At 37.9% G+C, this 19,454-nt stretch overlaps 1 protein-coding gene across 1 annotated transcript in view; it reads right to left on the reverse strand.

Annotated features, from left to right (window-relative positions):
* LOC111157779 (dachsous cadherin-related 2) overlaps positions 1 to 19,454 on the reverse strand; it is a 264,672-nt gene that overhangs the window by 100,142 nt on the left and 145,076 nt on the right. The window contains exon 3 of the mRNA XM_022519410.1: positions 14,262 to 14,493. Within this exon, the coding sequence (XP_022375118.1) occupies positions 14,262 to 14,493 (232 nt within the window). The remainder of the gene's footprint in view (positions 1 to 14,261; positions 14,494 to 19,454) is intronic.

Below are 19,454 nucleotides of genomic sequence, written 5' to 3' on the forward strand. Positions count from 1 at the left end.
CTGCTTTCAGAATTATACTGAAACATCAGCTCTTCCTAAATCTTGAGATTACAAGCATCAGACTGGAACTACACCATCGGTTCTCCTGGATCTCCATTTGACCAACTCACTTATAGATCTTGGGACTGGTTTGCCTCCATAATCACCTGAGCTAATTCCTTATAATAAATCTCTTTACATCTACCTCTACCTATCTATCTATCTTCTTATTATCTATCTCTCTCTCTCTCACTCTTACTGGTTTCATTACTAGAGAACCCTAATGCATCTACTTTCCAATCCAAGAGTTTGAGCATATTTGCAAAATTATGGTCCAAATTCCATCAGGTAAGCAATATTTCCCCAGAGCTTAAAGATTAGAGATCCTGAAAGTATATCAGTTCAGCAGTAAACATAAATTGTGTTGCCTTTGTTAGGTCTTAACAACCACATCACTAGCCCAGGATGATGGGATGGCAGAGTATACACCATAATCCAAAATAATCTCAGCTAATGGAGGATTGTAGGGTGATCACAATCTGAGCAGGCATCGGGATCCTAAATCTACAGAATGAAACTAAAATGTCATCCTCTGAGTTATTTGACACCTGACCTGAACTGGATGGTGTAGGACAGCCCTCTTTATTAGCTGGCTCCATCTTTGTTGATGAGAAGATATAATGTTGATGGCTGTGGGTAAGAAAACTTGAATCAGTGTTAAAAACCATGGTACAGGGTGGCGTAGAAGGGCTGGGTGTCTCAGTCTGTTAAGCATCTGACTTCAGCCCAGATCATGATCTTGGGGTCCTGGGATTGAGCCCCAAATTGGGCTCCCTGCTCAATGGGGAGTCTGCTTCTCTCTCTCCTTCTGCTCCTCCCCTGCTCGCTAGGCTCTCTCTCTTTCTCTCTCTAAATAAATGAATAATCTTAAAAAGTGCTAAAACCATGGGGACAAGAGTGGCAAGTTAGGACTGTGTACATAGTGTGGGTGAAAAGAGAAGGTGTGAATGGTTAAGTTGGGGAAGGATCCAGTAATGCTGAGAAAACCAACTATTTAATATTAAGAACACCACCCTTTCATGTGCTAGTCTGAAAACATGAAAACAGATATAACATAACCAATTTCAAAAATGAATGTGTTAGTTTTTTTAATGAGAAAGAAAAAAACCACGCAAACTTATCACATGAATTTCCATACAAATAAATGTAGCTGAACTTTGTGGGATCTATCAAAATACAGTTGGGCTGTAAGTATAAGTTGAATGAAGGAATACAGCAATTTTTGTCAGTTTATGAGAAGCTAGCCAAAACATCCAAATTGTTGGCTTTCTAGGCATAAAAAAGAGGATAGCCATTCAATTTCTTTCTTTTTTTATGCCAAATCTGTCCTCTTACAGCACTAATCCCTTATTTCTATTTCTATTAGGAATGTAATGAAACATGTTTTACTTTTCTTTGGCATAACACACCATCAGTAACAGAGGTCAAATATCTTGTCCGACCTGCTCTGGGCAGAGTGTCCCCATTTTCTGTAGTCGTTCCTTATCTAACATGATTTTAAGTCCTTTCACTCATGGTTCATTTCTCCTGAACATGCTCCAAGTTGATCAGTGAACACATGGTTCCAGCTATAATGGGGCTATTACAAAAAAGTGTATAAACACTGTTTATTAGAATACTTATAAAATATTAGTGTAACCAAGTATTATTATACCAGGTGTAGCAGCCATATTAATATTTGTGTTCATACTGATTTGGTGATCCACCAAGCACTCAATGATTATCATGGAAATTTCTATGTCAGATTGTTACCATCTGTTATTGATGAGCTTTAAAAATTCTTTATTATTAACGTCTATGCTTGGTTAAAAAAAAGAACTCAAATAATACAAAAGTGTCTGCCTCAAGAAATAAATGAAAAGACCCTCTTCCCCTAGTTGTCCCTGCTCTCCGGGTATATATTCTTCCAGAGTTGACTCAGTTCCAATTGTAAAGAAATTTTTTAAATTTCTCTTATGCACCTCACCCATGCTCCATGCAATACATGCCCTCCTTAATATCCACCACCAGACTTACCCATTTTCCACTCTTGATAATTATGACAATGAAAAGATTAATGTCTGCCTCAACCATGAGACTGATGCACTGCCTACTGCACTAAGGAGGCACCTTGTCTGCCTCCACTAGACCACCAGTTGGTCTTTCTGACTTCAGAGGTCTCCTTCTGAACCATATTTCATACTTGTATTGTAATAATCTTCCTAAAATCCAAGTCTAGACATGTCAGTACCTCACCAGGGTTTCAAGGTGCAGTTCAAATGCTTTCTCTATCATTGACCAAGTCGTTGGTAAGTGAGCCCTTTTCACTTCCGTAGCCTATCTCTGTGCAGTCCTTTTTGTTCCAGACACAGTGAACTATTTATAAATTCTAGGATAGACCTTACTCTTTTCCATTTGTATTGCTGTACCCCTTTCCTAGAACAACTTCTTCATGTTCTCTGACTTCTGGTCACATTTTGAAGCACAGCTCAAGACTTTCCTGGTGTAGGTGACCGTCATATACCCTCCACTTTGTTTTAGATCCACCTTCTACGATCCCACAATGGCCTGTGTGCACATGCTTATTATAAATTTAACAGGTATTTTAATTAAAGTTTTGGTCTCTCTTATTCATTCATGTATTCTTTAATTTACTTAATTATTTATAAATAAAATCAAAAGACAACATTTTGAAAATATATAAACAATAATTTAGTATCCTAATAATAAGAGATGTGGCAGGAAGTATTGAGACATGGTCTGGAACTAAACAGACTCATGAACTGTCTGCAGGAGGGAGGGACAGTGACGGCAAGGACAAGAGAAATAGACCCCCACACCAGAAAGCCTGCACAGGGAGGATGAATCCCCATAACATTTGGCTTTGAAAACCAGAGGAGCTGACTTTCATGGGTTCTTATAACCAGTGGAACTTAAAACCTGGAATTTTAAAAAATTAGCAGGCTGGGATCTGGGAGAGGTGGGAGGGTGAGAGGAAACTGAGTCCCCACCCTTAAAGAGACAGCACGAGAAAAAAAATGAATGGTTCAATCCATTGTGGTAGACTAATATGATAGAATATTAATGTGGCATCTAAAAAGAATGACTATACATGTTTTCATCTAGAAAGACGTTACATGCTACATTTTATATGGGAAAAATACAGAATATGTAAAGTATAATCATGAACACTAACATACTTTATTTGTACCCTACCCCACCCCCCACAACATGCACACACAGAAAAATATGCATCCTGGAAAACATGGAAGGATCTGAACAGCAATCAAGAGAGATCATCTCCTATAGGTTGAGATCATGGGACAGTTAATTTTCTACCTTTTATACTCCTATAGTTCTAACAAGCATATGTGCTATGGACTGAATTTTGTCTCTTAAATATTCTTATTTAAGTATGGCTTAATACTTAACTTCCTCCAAATGCAGTATGGCTGCATTGTGAGGAAGTAATTAAGGTTAAATGGAGTCATAGGGGTGGAGCCCTGATCTTATAGGATTAGCGTCCTCATAAGAGGAGACATCAGAGAGCTCACTCTCTCTCTACCATGTGAAAATAGAGAGACGGTAACTGTCCACAAGCCAGGAAGAGCTCTCACCAGGAATTGAATTGGCCAGACTTTGATCTCAGACTTGCAGCTTCCGAACTATGAGAAATAAATTTCTCTTATTAAGCCACCCAGTCCGTGGTATTTTGTTAGAGCAGCCTGAATGGACTAAGACAACATGTTATTTGTAATTAGAAATATATATATATATATCCAGAAAAAGAAGATATGTTTGTTACAAAAATATATATACTACCTTCCTATATAGGAAATGGATATAATAGTGAAGATTGAGACTGGACTTCAATATGTGTGTCTTGAAAAATAACTGCCCAAAACTCTTCTCTAAATGTGGGATTCTTATTATATAAAAAGTTTCAAGGATATGTATCAATAGAAATTTTAGAACCATCAAATGAATATATTTAGGAGACCTGTATTTGAGTCAATAAATTGCTGAAGTTAAGTTATATCATGCTTTATAGAAATTATATATATAAAACAGTTTGAACATGTGATTCCCAAGATACAAACAAAAATAATGTTATAGGGGTGCCAGGGTGGCTCAGTGGAGTAAGTCTCTGCCTTCGGCTCAGGGCCTGATCTCAGGGTCCTGAATCAAGCCCTGCATCAGGCTCTCTGCTCAGCAGGGAGCCTGCTTTCCTCCTCTCTCTGCCTGCCTCTCTGCCTACTTGTGATCTCTCTGTCAAGTAAATAAATAAATAAAATCTTTTTTAAAATGTTATAAATAATCAAACTACTAGCAAAATGTACCACAATAACATAAATTGTGAAATCTAATAAAATAAGTATCTGTACTATGGTCACACTGCTATTTAAAAGCATATTATCTCTGGTGAGAATCATCTAGTATTTTATGACCCCCACCACCAGATGAAAGATGAGCAACCAGAAGTTGTCTCCATCCTTATGGTCCTTGATTCCTACAATCTACTGGCTATGTGATGCTCCTTGATTGCTCTTGGATTCCTTCCTTTGGTTATATCCGTGTTTGCTGGCTTTTCGTCAGCCTCTCCTAACAATTCCTTGGATTTCAACAGTGCTCTGCCCTCCTTAGGTGTCTAGGATTTCTCTACTAAGTCCTAGGACTCTTTAGGGTTTCAAAAGATATCCTGTGGCCACTTGCATCAGAATCGTCTGGGCTACTTCTAAAAACAAGCATTTCAGGCTCTTAGATATTCTGATCTGTACTTGTGGGGAAAGATTCAGGAACTGCATTTTAAACAATCTCCACCGGTAATTCCTCTATGCTTTATAATGTTTGAAAACTACTGCTGTATATGATTTTCATAAATATATTCATATGCTCTTGTGGCTTCAATGGTTTCTTTATCCTAGTGTCCCCCCATGCCTTTTCACCTGGATTAAGTTCTATACCTCTTTCTAGGTGTTCTCCAGAGCATTTGTCAATTTGACATCAGTCAGATCATCAATCATTTAGTTAAAATTATGTATGACTCAACCTCTTCCATTAATAAAACAAATTAGTCATTATTTCTTAAAATATCCTCAAATTAGTTCCTTCCTTTCTGTATGTCTATTTCCTTAGTAAAACCCAAGTAGTTTACCCATGGATTATTACAATAATATATTATTATATAGGCCTTGTTAATTAATATATATTCCCTGTTTAAATTTTCCTGTTCTATAATCCACCTAGCATACCATTCCTAGGGTAAAATTTCCTTAAACATCACCATGACAGGCTCATGCTCAAAACCCTCATGTCATTCCTTATTCCCTCTTGTAATCAAGTTTAAACTTTTCTGTCATGCTTTTAAAGTCCTTTTTTATTATCATTATTTAAATTCAATTAGCCAGGGCGCCTGGGTGTCTCAGTGGGTTCAAAGCCTCTGCTTTCGGCTCAGGTCGTGATCCCAGGGTCCTGAGATAGAGCTCCGCATTGGGCTCTCTACTTAGCAGGGAGCCTGCTTTCCTTCCTCTCTCTCTCTGCATTCCTCTCTGCCTACTTGTGATCTCTGTCGGTTAGATAAATTAAAAAAAAAATTTTTTTTTAATAAAAAATTCAATTAGCCAACATATAGTATATCAATAGTTTCAGATGTAGTGTTCAATAATTCACCAGTTGCATATAATACCCAGTGCTCATCACATCATGCGCCCTCCTTAATGTCAGTCACCCTGCTACCCCATCCCCTCACTCACATCCCCTTCTTTAACCCTTAGTTTGTATCCCAGAGTCAAGAGTATCTCATGTTTTGTCTCCCTCTCTGATTTCTTCCCATTCAGTTTTCTCTCCCTACCATATGATCCTCTGCCCTCTTTCTTATATTTCACATATGAGTGAAACCATATGATACTTGTCTTTCTCTGATTGACTTTATTTCATTTAACATAATACCCTCCAGTTCCATCCATGTTGATGCAAATGGTAGGTATTCATCCTTTCTGATAGCTGGGTAATAATTCCTTGTATATATAAACCACATCTTCTTTATTCATTCATTTGTTGATGGACATCTTGGCTCTTTCCACAGTCTGGCTATTGTGGATATTGCTGCTATGAATATTGAGGTGCAAATGCCCCTTTTTTTCACTACGTCTGTTTCTTTGAGGTAAATATCCAGTAGTACAATTGCTGGGTCGTAGGGTACCTCTAGTTTTAATTTCTTGAGGAACCTCCATACTGTTTTCCCGAGTGGCTGCACCAGCTTGTCTTCCCACCAACAGTGTAGGAGGGTTCCCCTTTCTCCACATCCTTGCCAACATTTGTTGTTTCCTGTTCTGTTAATTTTTGCCATTCTAACTGATACAAGGTGGTATCTCATTGTGGCTTTCATTTGTATTTCCCTGATGACCAGTGACATGGAACATTTATTCATGTGTCTGTTGCCCATTTGTATGTCTTCTTTGGTGAAGTGTCTGTTCATGTCTTCTGCCCATTTCTTGACTGGATTATTATTTTTTGTAGGTGTGTTGAGCTTAATAAGTTCTTTATAGCTCTTGGATACCCGCCCTTTATCTGATATGTCATTTGTAAATATCTTCTCCCAGGTTTCCTCTTAGTTTTGTTGACTCCTTCTCTTTTTGTGCAGAAGCTTTTTATTTTGACAAAGTTTCAATAGTTCATAGGACGTGTCTTGCAAGTAGTTGTTGTGGTCAAGATCAAAGAGCTTACTACCTGAGTTCTCCTCTAGGATTTTAATGGATTTCTTACTCACATTTAAGTCTTTCTGAATCCATTATTTTTTAATAAACTGAGGTGTCTATTAAAAGTTGAGGGACAAGGTCTGCCTGGTGGTGTAGTCGGTTAAGCATCTGACTCTTGGTTTTTGCTCAGATCATGATTTCAGAGTCATGAGATCAAGCTCTGAGTCATGCTCTGCCTGGATTCTGCTTGAAACTCTCCCTTGATTCTGTTTTGATTCTGCTTGAAACTCTCTCCCTCACCTTCTGCCCCTCCCCACCACTTACATGCTTTCTCTCACTCTCAAATAAATAAATATTTTTTTTTAAAGTGGAGGGGCTAGAAAATGTTCTATATAGCTCTATAATATATGTTTCTTATAAATGTGCATATTTATATATGTAATAAATGTGAAGATGGTCAATAAAATGAATAGCTCTCTCTGCTTATATATTTGTCAGTTTAGAATTTATGGATTTATATTTTCATATTTTAAGGTACAGTGATTACTTGGCTCTCATTTTTTTCATGACACTTGCACATTATCATTACCCACCAGTGCAGGGGACAAACTTTAACTTTAGAAAAATAGAAGATTCATTTACTCATTATTCATGAGCTCTGGTTATTTTATGCTTGAATTACTGAGTGTTTGGATTTGTACATACCAATTATAATGTGCATAATGTTTGCCTATGTTCTTTGCCTTGTCACTTCTTATTTAAATAGAGAAAAGTGTTGGGATGAAATATTTTTTAATTGATATTTAATTGAACTTAAAGACAAAGGTCCTCTCTTAATTAAAATCTAACATACATATAATTCTATTAATTAAGCAATACTGACTTTCAAACTCTGATATCCTGAAAAAGATGAGATGCTCTTAACCAAGGTGGTCATTCATAGTCAGAAAATAACCTGTGGGTCACCACTAGACTTATAAACTATGGGATAGTTAAGAACAAAAACAAGTACAAGGAGCCTCTGGGTGGCTCAGTTGGTTAAGCATTTAGCTCTTGATCTCAGCTCAGATCTTGATTTCAGAGTCTTGAGTTCAAGCCCTGCACTTGGATCCATGCTGGACATGGAGCCTACTTCAAACAAACAAACAAACACAGAATCATAATCATCACCAAACATGGAGTCTGTAAGTGTGGTTTTCTCAAAAACAGAGACAGACCAAACACTATGGGTTGTCCATACCAATATCTTTTTGGTTATTCGTTTTTATGATGCCTTTCCTATATTCAGTTTGTGAGAATATAGAAACTTACTCAGTAAATAAGTGACGTTATGCTATTGAGTTCATACACAAATCTGGGTTACTAAGTTGTAGTGGCTGAAAGGAATGGAATGGACTGAAAACTTTGTCTCATAATGATAATGAAAAGGATTCTTAAGAAAAACATAGCCATTTTGGAAGATTCCACTAAATTTTATGCAGTCAATTGAAAAGAGCAAATACATTAGGAGATAATTTGGTATTTCAGAGAAGCTTATATAAGAAGCCACAATGAGAGATCATTTTTCTATCATATTTAGTTGAGATAATGAAACTCTATCTTAGCTTTGTGTTTAGTTTAAAAGGAAAAATAAAAGCATAATAATGGAAGGAGCCTTAAAAGGGAAGTCCAAGAGGTAAATTCAAGTGTCAGGTTTGTTACGGTTTCCCTCAGCCAGTCACTAAGACTCGAGGTCCTTTATTCTCTTAATTTGCAGATGGACACAAAAGCATCTACTTTACTTATACCATAAGTTGATGTAAGGCTCAAATAGGCAATATACAGAAAAGATATTGAAAGGTGTTATCATCCGAGACAGAGCAATAAGGGACAGATGATGGTTCCAGGAAAAGGTTTAAGTCCGATTCTGCCATATACTCACTGTGTATCCTTAGGCAATTCACTGAATCCCTTTCACCCTCAATTTCTTTCTCCATTAAATAAGGGAGCTGAATTGTGGTGTTCGCAAAAATCTGTGAACTTATACTGGAAAAATTAATAAGAAAACTCCCAAATATGCTTTTGTTTCCTAAAAAACCAACACATACTGATTAGGTTTTGTGAGTAATTTTAGCCTCTGTCTTACAAATAAAAGGAAGTCATTATTTATTTATTTTGGCATGAGGAGGCTTACATCCCTTATGGAATGAGATGTGGTTTTAATTTATTAGCTACATATCAGAACGTTCTAAATGTAGTAAAGTGGCAATCATAAAGAATTATGAAAATCATTACATGATATGAAATGTGAGCTTAAATCTAACATTAGAAAAAGATCTGCCCTTGAAATAAAGAAAAACAGAGTCTGCTATATTACTCACAGCCCACGTTAAAATCCACACATCCTGGACAAACAAAAGATTAGAACCAAACAAGGAGGCATAGCTGCCTTTAACTCTCAGTTACCCTTTTAATTACTTGTTCTTCTGTAATTCTAAACTTGGATTTTGTTTGTGTACACAACTAAACATAGAACAGATAATAGACAAGGCAACATAAGCTTTTGTTGTTAAGTTCTCTGAGAACAGGAATTTTTATCTGTCTTACTTACTGATGTATCCCAAATACTTCAAACAGTGACTGGTATATAATAGGTATTGAGTAATTATGTCTTGAAAGGATGAACTTGCTTCCATTTTCTACCTTGAATAGATAAGCTACACTCTTTAGAACTTAAATTGACTTTTCTTTGTATCATTAACTTGCTTCTATAAAGAGAGGTAAACCAGAAGAATTTAACCACAGGTAGTCCTAGCAAAAGAGGTTGTGGGCTACTGTAAATGACCAACACAAATGTCTGAAATCTGACACCTTAAAATAATCTGAGTTAGCAGTAATGTTTGCTTCGGTGTAAAAAATAGGACAAACACAAAAGCTAAAGAACTACTCTTTTCATGCTACTAAAGAAAATACTTCAAACAACGGAAGAAAAAAAATCTACATACAGTTCATAAAATGGGATTAAAAACATAAAAAGAGCTATTAATAAATATGACTCTTGTGTTTCCTTCTTTTAAAACTCAAAACAGTGTGGTCTGCCTCATGCCCACATCAAAGGAACCCAACCAACAGAGAATAAGAGAGATGAAGGTTCAGTTCAATATCTCTCTCCTGGTGCCTAAGCACATTTTACAAAAATGTTCTTTGAACCAACAACAAACTTAGAAAACCAGAAACAGAACAGGAAGATAAACCCACAAGAGAAAACAACCATGACATCACCACACCCCCTTCAGTTTTCTCCAAAACACTTTTCTTACCAGATGAACACAGAAAGTCAAAGAGCTCTATTTTTAAAGCATGAGTCTTGATTGTGGCACAAAAAGATCAATGCGCAATCTCTTGGCTTCAGAAAAACATAAGCCTATAGCTCGAAGTGTATAAGCATAGAAAACAGCATGTCTGATAGAGGAAGCATCAAAATTAAAGGATGAATGAACCAGTGAGCAAATGAATAAATGTCTCTAAGAGAGATTCTTAGAGTAATTCACAAAAGAGTGACAATGTATAAATTAGCTCATCAATTCTCAATATTCTTCTCATATAAAACTATATAGCTATACATCTATAGAATTATGTAACTATATATAAATGCAAATATATTTAGTATACTTAGCATATATATCTAGAAAAATGCTAGCCAGGTGGAGTTTGGGAGAATTGTGAGGAAAAGTGGAGATGAGCCATAAGATTACCTACTGCACTCTAACACAGAAAAAAAGGTTCTATTTTATTTTGTTTTATTTTATTTTTTAAAATATTTTATTTTTATTTATTATTTGACAGAGAGAGACACATCAAGAGTGGGAACACAAGCAGGGTGAGTGAAAGAGGAAGCAGCAGTCTTCCCACCAAGCAGGGAGCCCGATGCGGGGCTTGATCCCAGGACCCCGAGATCATGACCTAAGCCAAAGACAGATACTTAACAACTAGCCACCCAGGAGCCTGTGGAAAGAAGATTATAAATGAAATTTTGCTCTGTGTTATCAATGACACTGCCTAGCAGTTTCTTAAGAATATGTAATAAGGATTTAAATCACTTTTCAATTATTTCTGGCTGTCATTTATTCATTTGCTCTACAAATATATATTGATAGAGGCAATTTCTTGACTCTGCATTTACACTGGCAGCCTCAGTAAAGACAGATCTTACAGCAGAAGGAGGAAAGTCCAGCTTTGTATAGGTTACAGCAACAACAACAACAAAACAGATCCACGACAATTATGCCCACTTTCACCACTCTTGTTCAACATAGTATTAGAAGTCCTAGCAACAGCAATCAGACAACAAAGAGAAAAGGTATCCAAATTGGCAATGAAGAAGTCAAACTCTCTCTCTTCGCAGATGACATAATTCTTTATATGGAAAACCCAAAAGACTCCACCCCCAAACTACTAGAACTCATACAGCAATTCAGTAACGTGGCAGGCTACAAAGTCAATGTACAGAATCAGTGGCTTTCTTATACACTAACAATGAAAATACAGAAAGGGAAATGAGAGAATCGATTCCATTTACTATAGCACCAAGAACCATAAGATACCTGGGAATAAACCTAACCAAAGAGGTAAAGGATCTGTACTCGAGGAACTACGGAACACTCATGAAGGAAATTGAAGAAGACACAAAAAGATGGAAGACCATTCCATGCTCTTGGATCGGAAGAATAAACATTGCTAAAATGTCCAGAAGAAGAAAACCATATTCCAATACAGCAACTTGTTCTACTCTTTGAGAACAACAACCATTCAATTAGCTTTTTTGGCAGGGCCTTACTACCACTACAGAAGCCTTACTACTACGGATGATATAGAAAATGTAATTATCATATGATCTCCCTGATATGAGGAATTCGAGAGGCAGGGTGGGGGGTTTGGGGGATAGGGAAGGAAAAAATGGAACAAGATGGGATTGGGAGGGAGACAAACCATAAGAGACTCTTAATCTCACAAAACAAACTGAGGGTTACTGGAGAGATGGGGGTATGGAGAAGGTGGTTGGGTTACAGACATTGGGGAGGGTATGTGATATGGTGAGTGCTGATGACTCACAGACCTGTACCCCTGGGGCAAATAACACATTATATGTTAATAAAAACAATTAATAAAATATTACATTAAAAAAAAGAAAAAGTATTCAGAGCTGTGGTCAGCCAACAGATGAACTTCAATTCAACTGTTCAAACTGAAGACTACCTGTTCACTAGGCAACTTTTTCCCATAGCCAGTTGTGATGCTGTTTAATTCCCTTCTAAAGGTTAAAGTAAAGCATTACCAGGCCTCATGAATTTCTCATGAGTTGTGATTAAGTGCAACCAAATTCTGAGCACTGTTAGAAAAACGTCTTCAACCTAAATGAACTGGCATTAAAATTGCCAACAATAATAACCCAAGGATACTTCCATTACGAATTTAGTCTTTGCTTTAAAAAAAAAAATACCATGATATTTCCCTAGATAATGACCCATGTAAAGCGTTCTCCTTGATTAACAATGGCATTTGTCTTACAGCCCAGGCCAAGAATGGAAGCCTGTGGCTTCCCGAAGCCAGTGCAACAGCAAGAGGTCTCTTCTAAAAACAGAACACAGTACAGCTCATTCTTCAAGCCCTTCCAGGGAAAACTAGACGATGAGCATGTTGATATCTTTTAAAAACAATCTACTAAATGTTTTTAGATCGTGTGCCCTGATTACTGGCTGACCTATATATTTTTGGCAATGCTCGTGTCCTAGAGGGCCTGACAATTTGACAAGGAGTTTAGACAGATTTTGAAAATGCCAAGATAAGCTGACTAATTTCCTTAAAAAAAAAAAAAAAAGTATTTTCTTCTGATCTTTGAAATGTTAAAGGAGCCACATCAATGGATTATTTTGAGCAAGGAAAATTCTGCCTTATTGAGACTGCCGTTGTAAACAACTAATCCCCCAGTCACACACATCAGATGCAAGTACACCTTCCAAGCAAGAAGCAATGACTCTCCACCTCCTGGGGTTGGGTGAGAAGACAAACTAACATGATAAATAAGATTTGCCATGTAAATTAGTGATTGTTGTGAGCGAATATGGTTGTTGCAGAGGGTATCGTGAAGATCCAATAAAGACAATGTACAGAAAATGTCTATTATAGCACCAGATATTATCCTCATCACAACAGAAATGCATTCTACCCAGAAGCTTTAAGAAGAAATAAAATGTCAAAGAGATATCCGCACTCCCAGGTTAACAACAGCCAAACTGTAAAAATAACTTAGCTGTCCATCAACAGATGAATGGATAAAGAAAATATGGTACATACATACAGTGGAATAGTATTTGGCCTTAAAACAGAAGGAAATCCTCCAAAATGCAACAGTATGGAAGAACCTGGAGGATATTATGTTGAGTGAAAGAAGCCAGTAACAGAGGCACGAATACAACATTATTCCACTTACATAAGGTCTCCGAAAGAGTCAAAATCATAAAATCAAAGAGCGGAATGGTGGTTGCAAGAGGCTTGCTGTGGGGGTAGTTGGGAAGTGGCTAATCAATGAGCATGAAGTTTCAATTAAGCAAGATGAGTAAGCTCTAGAGATTGGCTGTACATTGTACCTGTCGACAGCAGTAACACATCATATACTTACAAATTTGTTAAGACGTCAGAGCTCATGTTAAGTGCTCTTACTACAATAAAGTAAAATGTAACTAAATTTTTTTAGAAGAAAGAGAAATGTAAAAAAATGGGGGGGTTGTTTAATATTTTTTATTTTTTGCAGCATCATTTTGGGACCAGAACATCTCCAATATCTTGAAAGTATTAAAATGTAGTATCATATACCTGAAATTTTAGATTTTCCTGTAATCAACTATTTCAAACATTACTTTGCTAACAATAAATGAATAAGAAGGGGATGATAACTTCCTAAATTATGATTATTTCTAAAAGACTCAGTTTATCCACTGGATTTCTTTGGTGAATATGCAATTACTGTATTATAGAATTAAAAGGACTTTAGGTATCTTGCTAAAAACAAGGAAGTGAAGACCCAAAGAGACTAGGGAATGCCAGACCTGGTACAAGAAAGGGATCTACTTTGGATTTCCACATAATGCTCTCTGCACTAAATTATCTGTTACTACACTGAAATCATGGGAATCACCCTTAGATTGCAAGATCATACAAACGGAGTGAATGAACATTTGCAAAATAAATGCTATCAGCCAGCTATTTCTCATAATTTACTGCCTCTAATCCTCACAAAACCTTACAATGCAGGGATTGATAGCACTACTTTTAAGGTAAAAAGACCAAGGTCAATAAAGATTATAAGACCAGTAGGAAACAAGGCTCGAACTCAGATCCAGGTCTCATGTAATCACAAAGCCTTGGACCTTTACAATATACCTTACTGCCTTCCAGAAGGTGAAGTCCCACAACATCCCTGCTAATAAAAAAATCACTTTTGCCAATTCTCTGGCTGTAAAGTGGAAGCTGTTGATTTCAGAGGAAAACTGGTCGGAGAGCACACACCTGTAGTGGAATCGATGGTAAAAAGGGATGACAGGTCTCCGGGAATGAGCTCATAAGCCACCGTTCCAAATACCCCCGAATCCCTGTCAGTGGCAAGAACATTGAGGATCTCGGTGCCTGGCTGAGTCTGGCTGCTAATACTTGTCATGTAGGTTGATGGGTTAAAGACAGGTTCATTATCATTCACATCCTCCATTTCCACACGAACAAAAGCTTGGGCGCTTAGTCCACCCTGTTGGATAAATGAGAATTACAAATTAATTTTTCCTGAAAACTGAGATGGCAAAATAATTGACAAAGATCCTAGAAGAGAATTTTAAAACAACAAAAAGACATATATAGATAGATAGATAGATATTCATTTTACTTTTAACCTTGAGATACGAGTTCACATGTAATAGCATGTAAGTGAATTTCAGCACTGATTCTTTTTTTTTTAAGATTTTATTTATTTATTTGACAGGGAGAGAGAGAGAGAGTGAGAAAGAGAGAGTGAGAGCATAAGCAGGGGGAGCTGTAGGCAGAGGGAGGAGCAGGCTCCCCACTGAGCAGAGGGCCCAACGTGGGATTTGATCCCAAGACCCTGGGATCATGACCTAAGCCAAAGGCAGACACTTAACCAATTGAGCCACCCAGGTGCCCTGTACAATGCTGATTCTTAAATATGAAGTATTTTTTAAGTGTTAAATACTTAATACTTAAATATTTTTAAGTGGTTTTAAGTGGTAACTTAAAACTCCTATGAAGCAATAATTTCACACTACAGGCCAAAGATATTCAAGGCAAATTTTCCTATAGTCCAAAGAGAAAAAAAGAAACTTATCCCTAGGATAATTTTTAACTGCTAAAGAGGGACGGTAAGAAAATTTTGGAGGAAGATGTAATGTAGAAAATGTTGTCAGTGAAAGCCTTACTTATAAGGCAGAGTAAAGACTGACCTATGTTAGGGAGCTGGACTTCAGTAATCTGGAGGAAAAGTATAACAGATAGAGGAAAGAACAAGTGCAAAGGCCCTGAGGCAGGAGAACAGTGTAGATCCCAGGCCTGTCAGGAATAGCAAGAAAGCCAGTGGAGTGATGTTGGGATGGCAGGGGCAGGTCATGGAGGGCTCTATGGGCCTATGAAAACCCTATTGGAGGGTTTTGAGCAGAGGAGTGGCTTGAATTGACTTCGATTTTCACTGTCACTCTGGCGACACAGTTCAAAATTAACTGGAGGGCAGCAAGGCTGGAAGGAGGGAAACCAGTTAAGAGGCTATTGGAATCATCAATTCTGGAGTGGATGGTGGCAGTGAAGGTACTTATCCTAATATCTGGGGCCAGGTTTGTTTTGGAATTCTGAATTAGTCAAGTTTTAGGAAGATAATACAGGGCATAAAGTAGTAGTAGTAGTGGTAGCCGTAGTAGTAGTAGTTGGTAGTAATAGTGAGAAGTAGATCCCACCCTGTTTATTCTGTGTTGCCTCCAATTAAAAGTCAGGAGAAGGGGAGAGAATACAATAGAAGAAAATAATCTTCTGCAATTTTCACTTTTCTAAAGTAAAACATGTGTTCCTACTTTAAAGCACCATTTTCCATTTCTGTCTGGTACATTTAGATACTTTGATCTTTGACAAAAATCCTTGGTAAGTCACAACAGCCTGGACTTTCTCACTCACTTCTCTCTGTCTCTCTCTTTCTCTCCCTCCCACCTTCCCTCTCTCTCCCCTACAGTTCAGGGATGCACTGAACAAAGAGGAAAGAGGATTCTGGAGAAGAAATGTTTGGCAGGAAGCAAAGAGAGGCCGGTCTAAGAAGCACATGCTTCAGGTGAGGGAGGGCAGAAAGAATATCGTTTGGGATAAGGTTAACAACAAACCTGGAAATGGCTCTTAGACCATTTCCAAGTACCCTAGACACTGGGGACTAAAAAACACTGGGGAAATACACCTTCAAAAGAAGAGTGGTTTCCCATGTCCTGGGTTGAATAAAGCACCAAGGCCATGTCTGTTAGCAACTAGAACTGGAGAAATGGGGGCAGGCTGCAACCAAGGTGAAAGCAAGGAAGGGTCCTTTCCCACACACCCCCACTCATCCCCCACCCACATCCTTAGAAGGCAGCCTGTGTCTGCAGCAGCCCTGGATGGCCCACAGGTCACAGTGGAGGGCAGCACAAAGAGGGGCTGCAGGCTGATGGTCAATAGAGTCCTGCAGGGCACCTGACAGAGATCCCACTGATTCTCCAACCTGCCTGCCTTCTCCCTTCTGTTCTACTTTGATCCTTTCTTTCCCCTTCCTTTTATATTTCTCCTTGGGTTCCAGAAGTTACTTCAGTTTGAGGAGGGGATGAGAAAGTGGGGAAGACATTAAGAAAGGAGTATTGCTCCAGCTTAGGATCTTTAAAAACAAAAATGTTAATTCTTAGGCTGTCCACGAAGATCCTCAATTAGGCAATGCTGTCAAAAACAAGTAAAATGTTCAATGAACAAAGGGAAAATCTTGTTTTCATAGAACAGTGAATCTTTCTGCAGAGAAATTATTATAGATCAATCTCAGGTTTCCAGTTGTAGGAATTCAATTGCCATAGTTGAAGTCATTAGTGGGGGTGCTTTTTTTCTCATAATAACAATTTGTGAATGTGTGTTAAGTGTATTTTGTGGATTTTCTTCTTCAATTGTTTTAATACACTTTTTAAGACTTTTATAGTTTCTCTAATTTCTGCAGATAAGAAAACCAAAGCACAAAGAAACTAAGTGACTTGTTCAAGGTAAATGCAACTACAAATTACATATCTGGAACTGGACCAGAGATTCATCTGTTCCTAAAGTCCATGGTGACTTCTTTTAAATTAGACTTTTTAAAGTACTGCTATGGTATACATTCTACCTTTCATGAAAGTCTTGTTGAAACACTACGCTAAGGGCAATGCCAACCATGGACTCAGTCTTAGAGGAAAAAAGAAAGGCCAAGTCCCATTGACATGGGACTTATAATCTATGCAATTATGTGGCAAACACTGTACAACTGGGTTTATGGCACCATGGAACAGTTTGGATTAAAACAATCTGTTTTAATCAAATATTATGATACTATGTGTCCTCTCTTATTATTTCTTTTACATTTGGAATCTTATCAAATTGTATTGTATAATTCTCTTGTCATGCAAAACTATCATCATGGAACATTTAGTGTGGAGAGAAACGTCGATGCTGAAGGATTTCTTTAGATGGGTGCTCAACAAACACCCATCTCTAGCTAATGGGCTGTTCCAAGAGTGTGGAGGAGCTTTTTGAAATGGGTAGATGTGGATCCAACATTCAAGGCCCTAAATCTGGCTGCCATCTGGGAATCAAAGAGAACCCAGTATGGTTCCTTCCAATGAGGTTCACGGGCAGTCTTTGTTGTTAGTGTTTCAACCTCAGAGGGCTGAGAAAATATTGGAAATGTTAGTTTGAAGAGTCATAAACAGATATTTGAAGAAACTAGAAGAGTTCAGAATCTAGTCCAGTTTCCAGTGGACAACAAAGCCTCAAAGACTGTGAAGAAAAATAGAATCTTACCACTTAAGGTACAGCCAATCAAATCATTTCCTAGCTTTGCTTCTTCTTCTTCTCTATAAAAGTCTTCCCCCAGTTCCTGACAATGAAGTACTGTTAACCACTTCTGATTTGGTGTGGCCAGATTCAAATAGATTTTGCTCAAAAAAAAAAAAACCTCTTAAAAAAGACTTCCAAACAATTATTTCAGGTGAAAATGATATCCTAGAAAATGTAATAGCATTTAAACAGATTCTCTACCACGGGTCCGTACATTAGTGGGCGAGTCCAGGGAGAGGCTGGGCAGGTCCTAGAGAAAAGCCCATAGAGTCAGATTCAGGAAAACTGACTAATGTGAGGCAGGCTAACTTCATTCTGTACACCACGGGATTCTATCAGTAAAAAAGGTGGCAGGTACACTCTCCATATTTATTTATTTTGCATTTACTGTATTAATGCATTATGTGTATCTATTAAAACATTACAAAAATGAAGTTTAAAAGGATAAAATTGAGGGGAGCCTGGGTGACTCAGCGGGTTAAAGCCTCTGCCTTTGGCTCAGGTCATGATTCCAGGGTCCTGGGATCGAGTCCCACATCAGGCTGTCTGCTCAGTAGGGAGCCTGCTTCCTCCTCTCTCTCTCTCTCTCTCTCTGCCTGCCTCTCTGCCTACTTGTGATCTCTGTCAAATAAATAAATAAAATCTTTAAAAAAAAAAGGATAAAATTGAAAGTTCTGTTTTCTTCCCAAATCCTTAAATTAAGGACACTATTGCTGTCCTTAATGAAGGGGCATGATCAAATCTAAGTGTCAGAAAGAGATATTGGAGGTAGCAGTTAAAAGGTGTGTCTTGGGGGTGCCTGGGTGGTGAGGTCAGTCGAGCATCTGACTCCTAATTTTGGCTCAGGTTGTGATTTCAGGGTCATGGGATCGAGCCCCATGTCCGGTTCTGTGCTCAGTGTGAAGTCCAGTTGAGATTTTCTCTCCCCCTTCTTCTGCCCTTCCCCTTCCTGTTCGTGCACATGCACGTGCTCTCTCTCTCTCTTTCTCAAAATAAATAAATTAATCCTTAAAAAAATATATCTTAAAAATGAATAAATAAATGCGCAGAAGATATGAACAGACACTTCTCCAATGAAGACATACAAATGGCTATCAGACACATGAAAAAATGTTCATCATCACTAGCCATCAGGGAGATTCAAATTAAAACCACATTGAGATACCACCTTACACCAGTTAGAATGGCCAAAATTAGCAAGCCAGGAAACAACATGTGTTGGAGGGGATGTGGAGAAAGGGGAACCCTCTTACACTGTTGGTGGGAATGCAAGTTGGTGCAGCCTCTTTGGAGAGCAGTGTGGAGATTCCTCAAGAAATTAAAAATAGAACTTCCCTATGACCCTGCAATTGCACTACTGGGTATTTACCCCAAAGATACAGATGTAGTGAAAAGAAGGGCCATCTGTACCCCAATGTTTATAGCAGCAATGGCCACGGTGGCCAAACTGTGGAAAGAACCAAGATGCTCTTCAACGGACGAATGGATAAGGAAGATGTGGTCCATATACACTATGGAGTATTATGCCTCCGTCAGAAAGGATGAATACCCAACTTTTGTAGCAACATGGACGGGACTGGAAGAGATTATGCTGAGTGAAATAAGTCAAGCAGAGAGAGT

The sequence above is a fragment of the Enhydra lutris genome, unplaced genomic scaffold, assembly GCF_002288905.1.
Source record: "Enhydra lutris kenyoni isolate GAN:26980312 unplaced genomic scaffold, ASM228890v2 scaffoldscaffold3, whole genome shotgun sequence".
NCBI classification, from domain to species: Eukaryota; Metazoa; Chordata; class Mammalia; order Carnivora; family Mustelidae; genus Enhydra; species Enhydra lutris.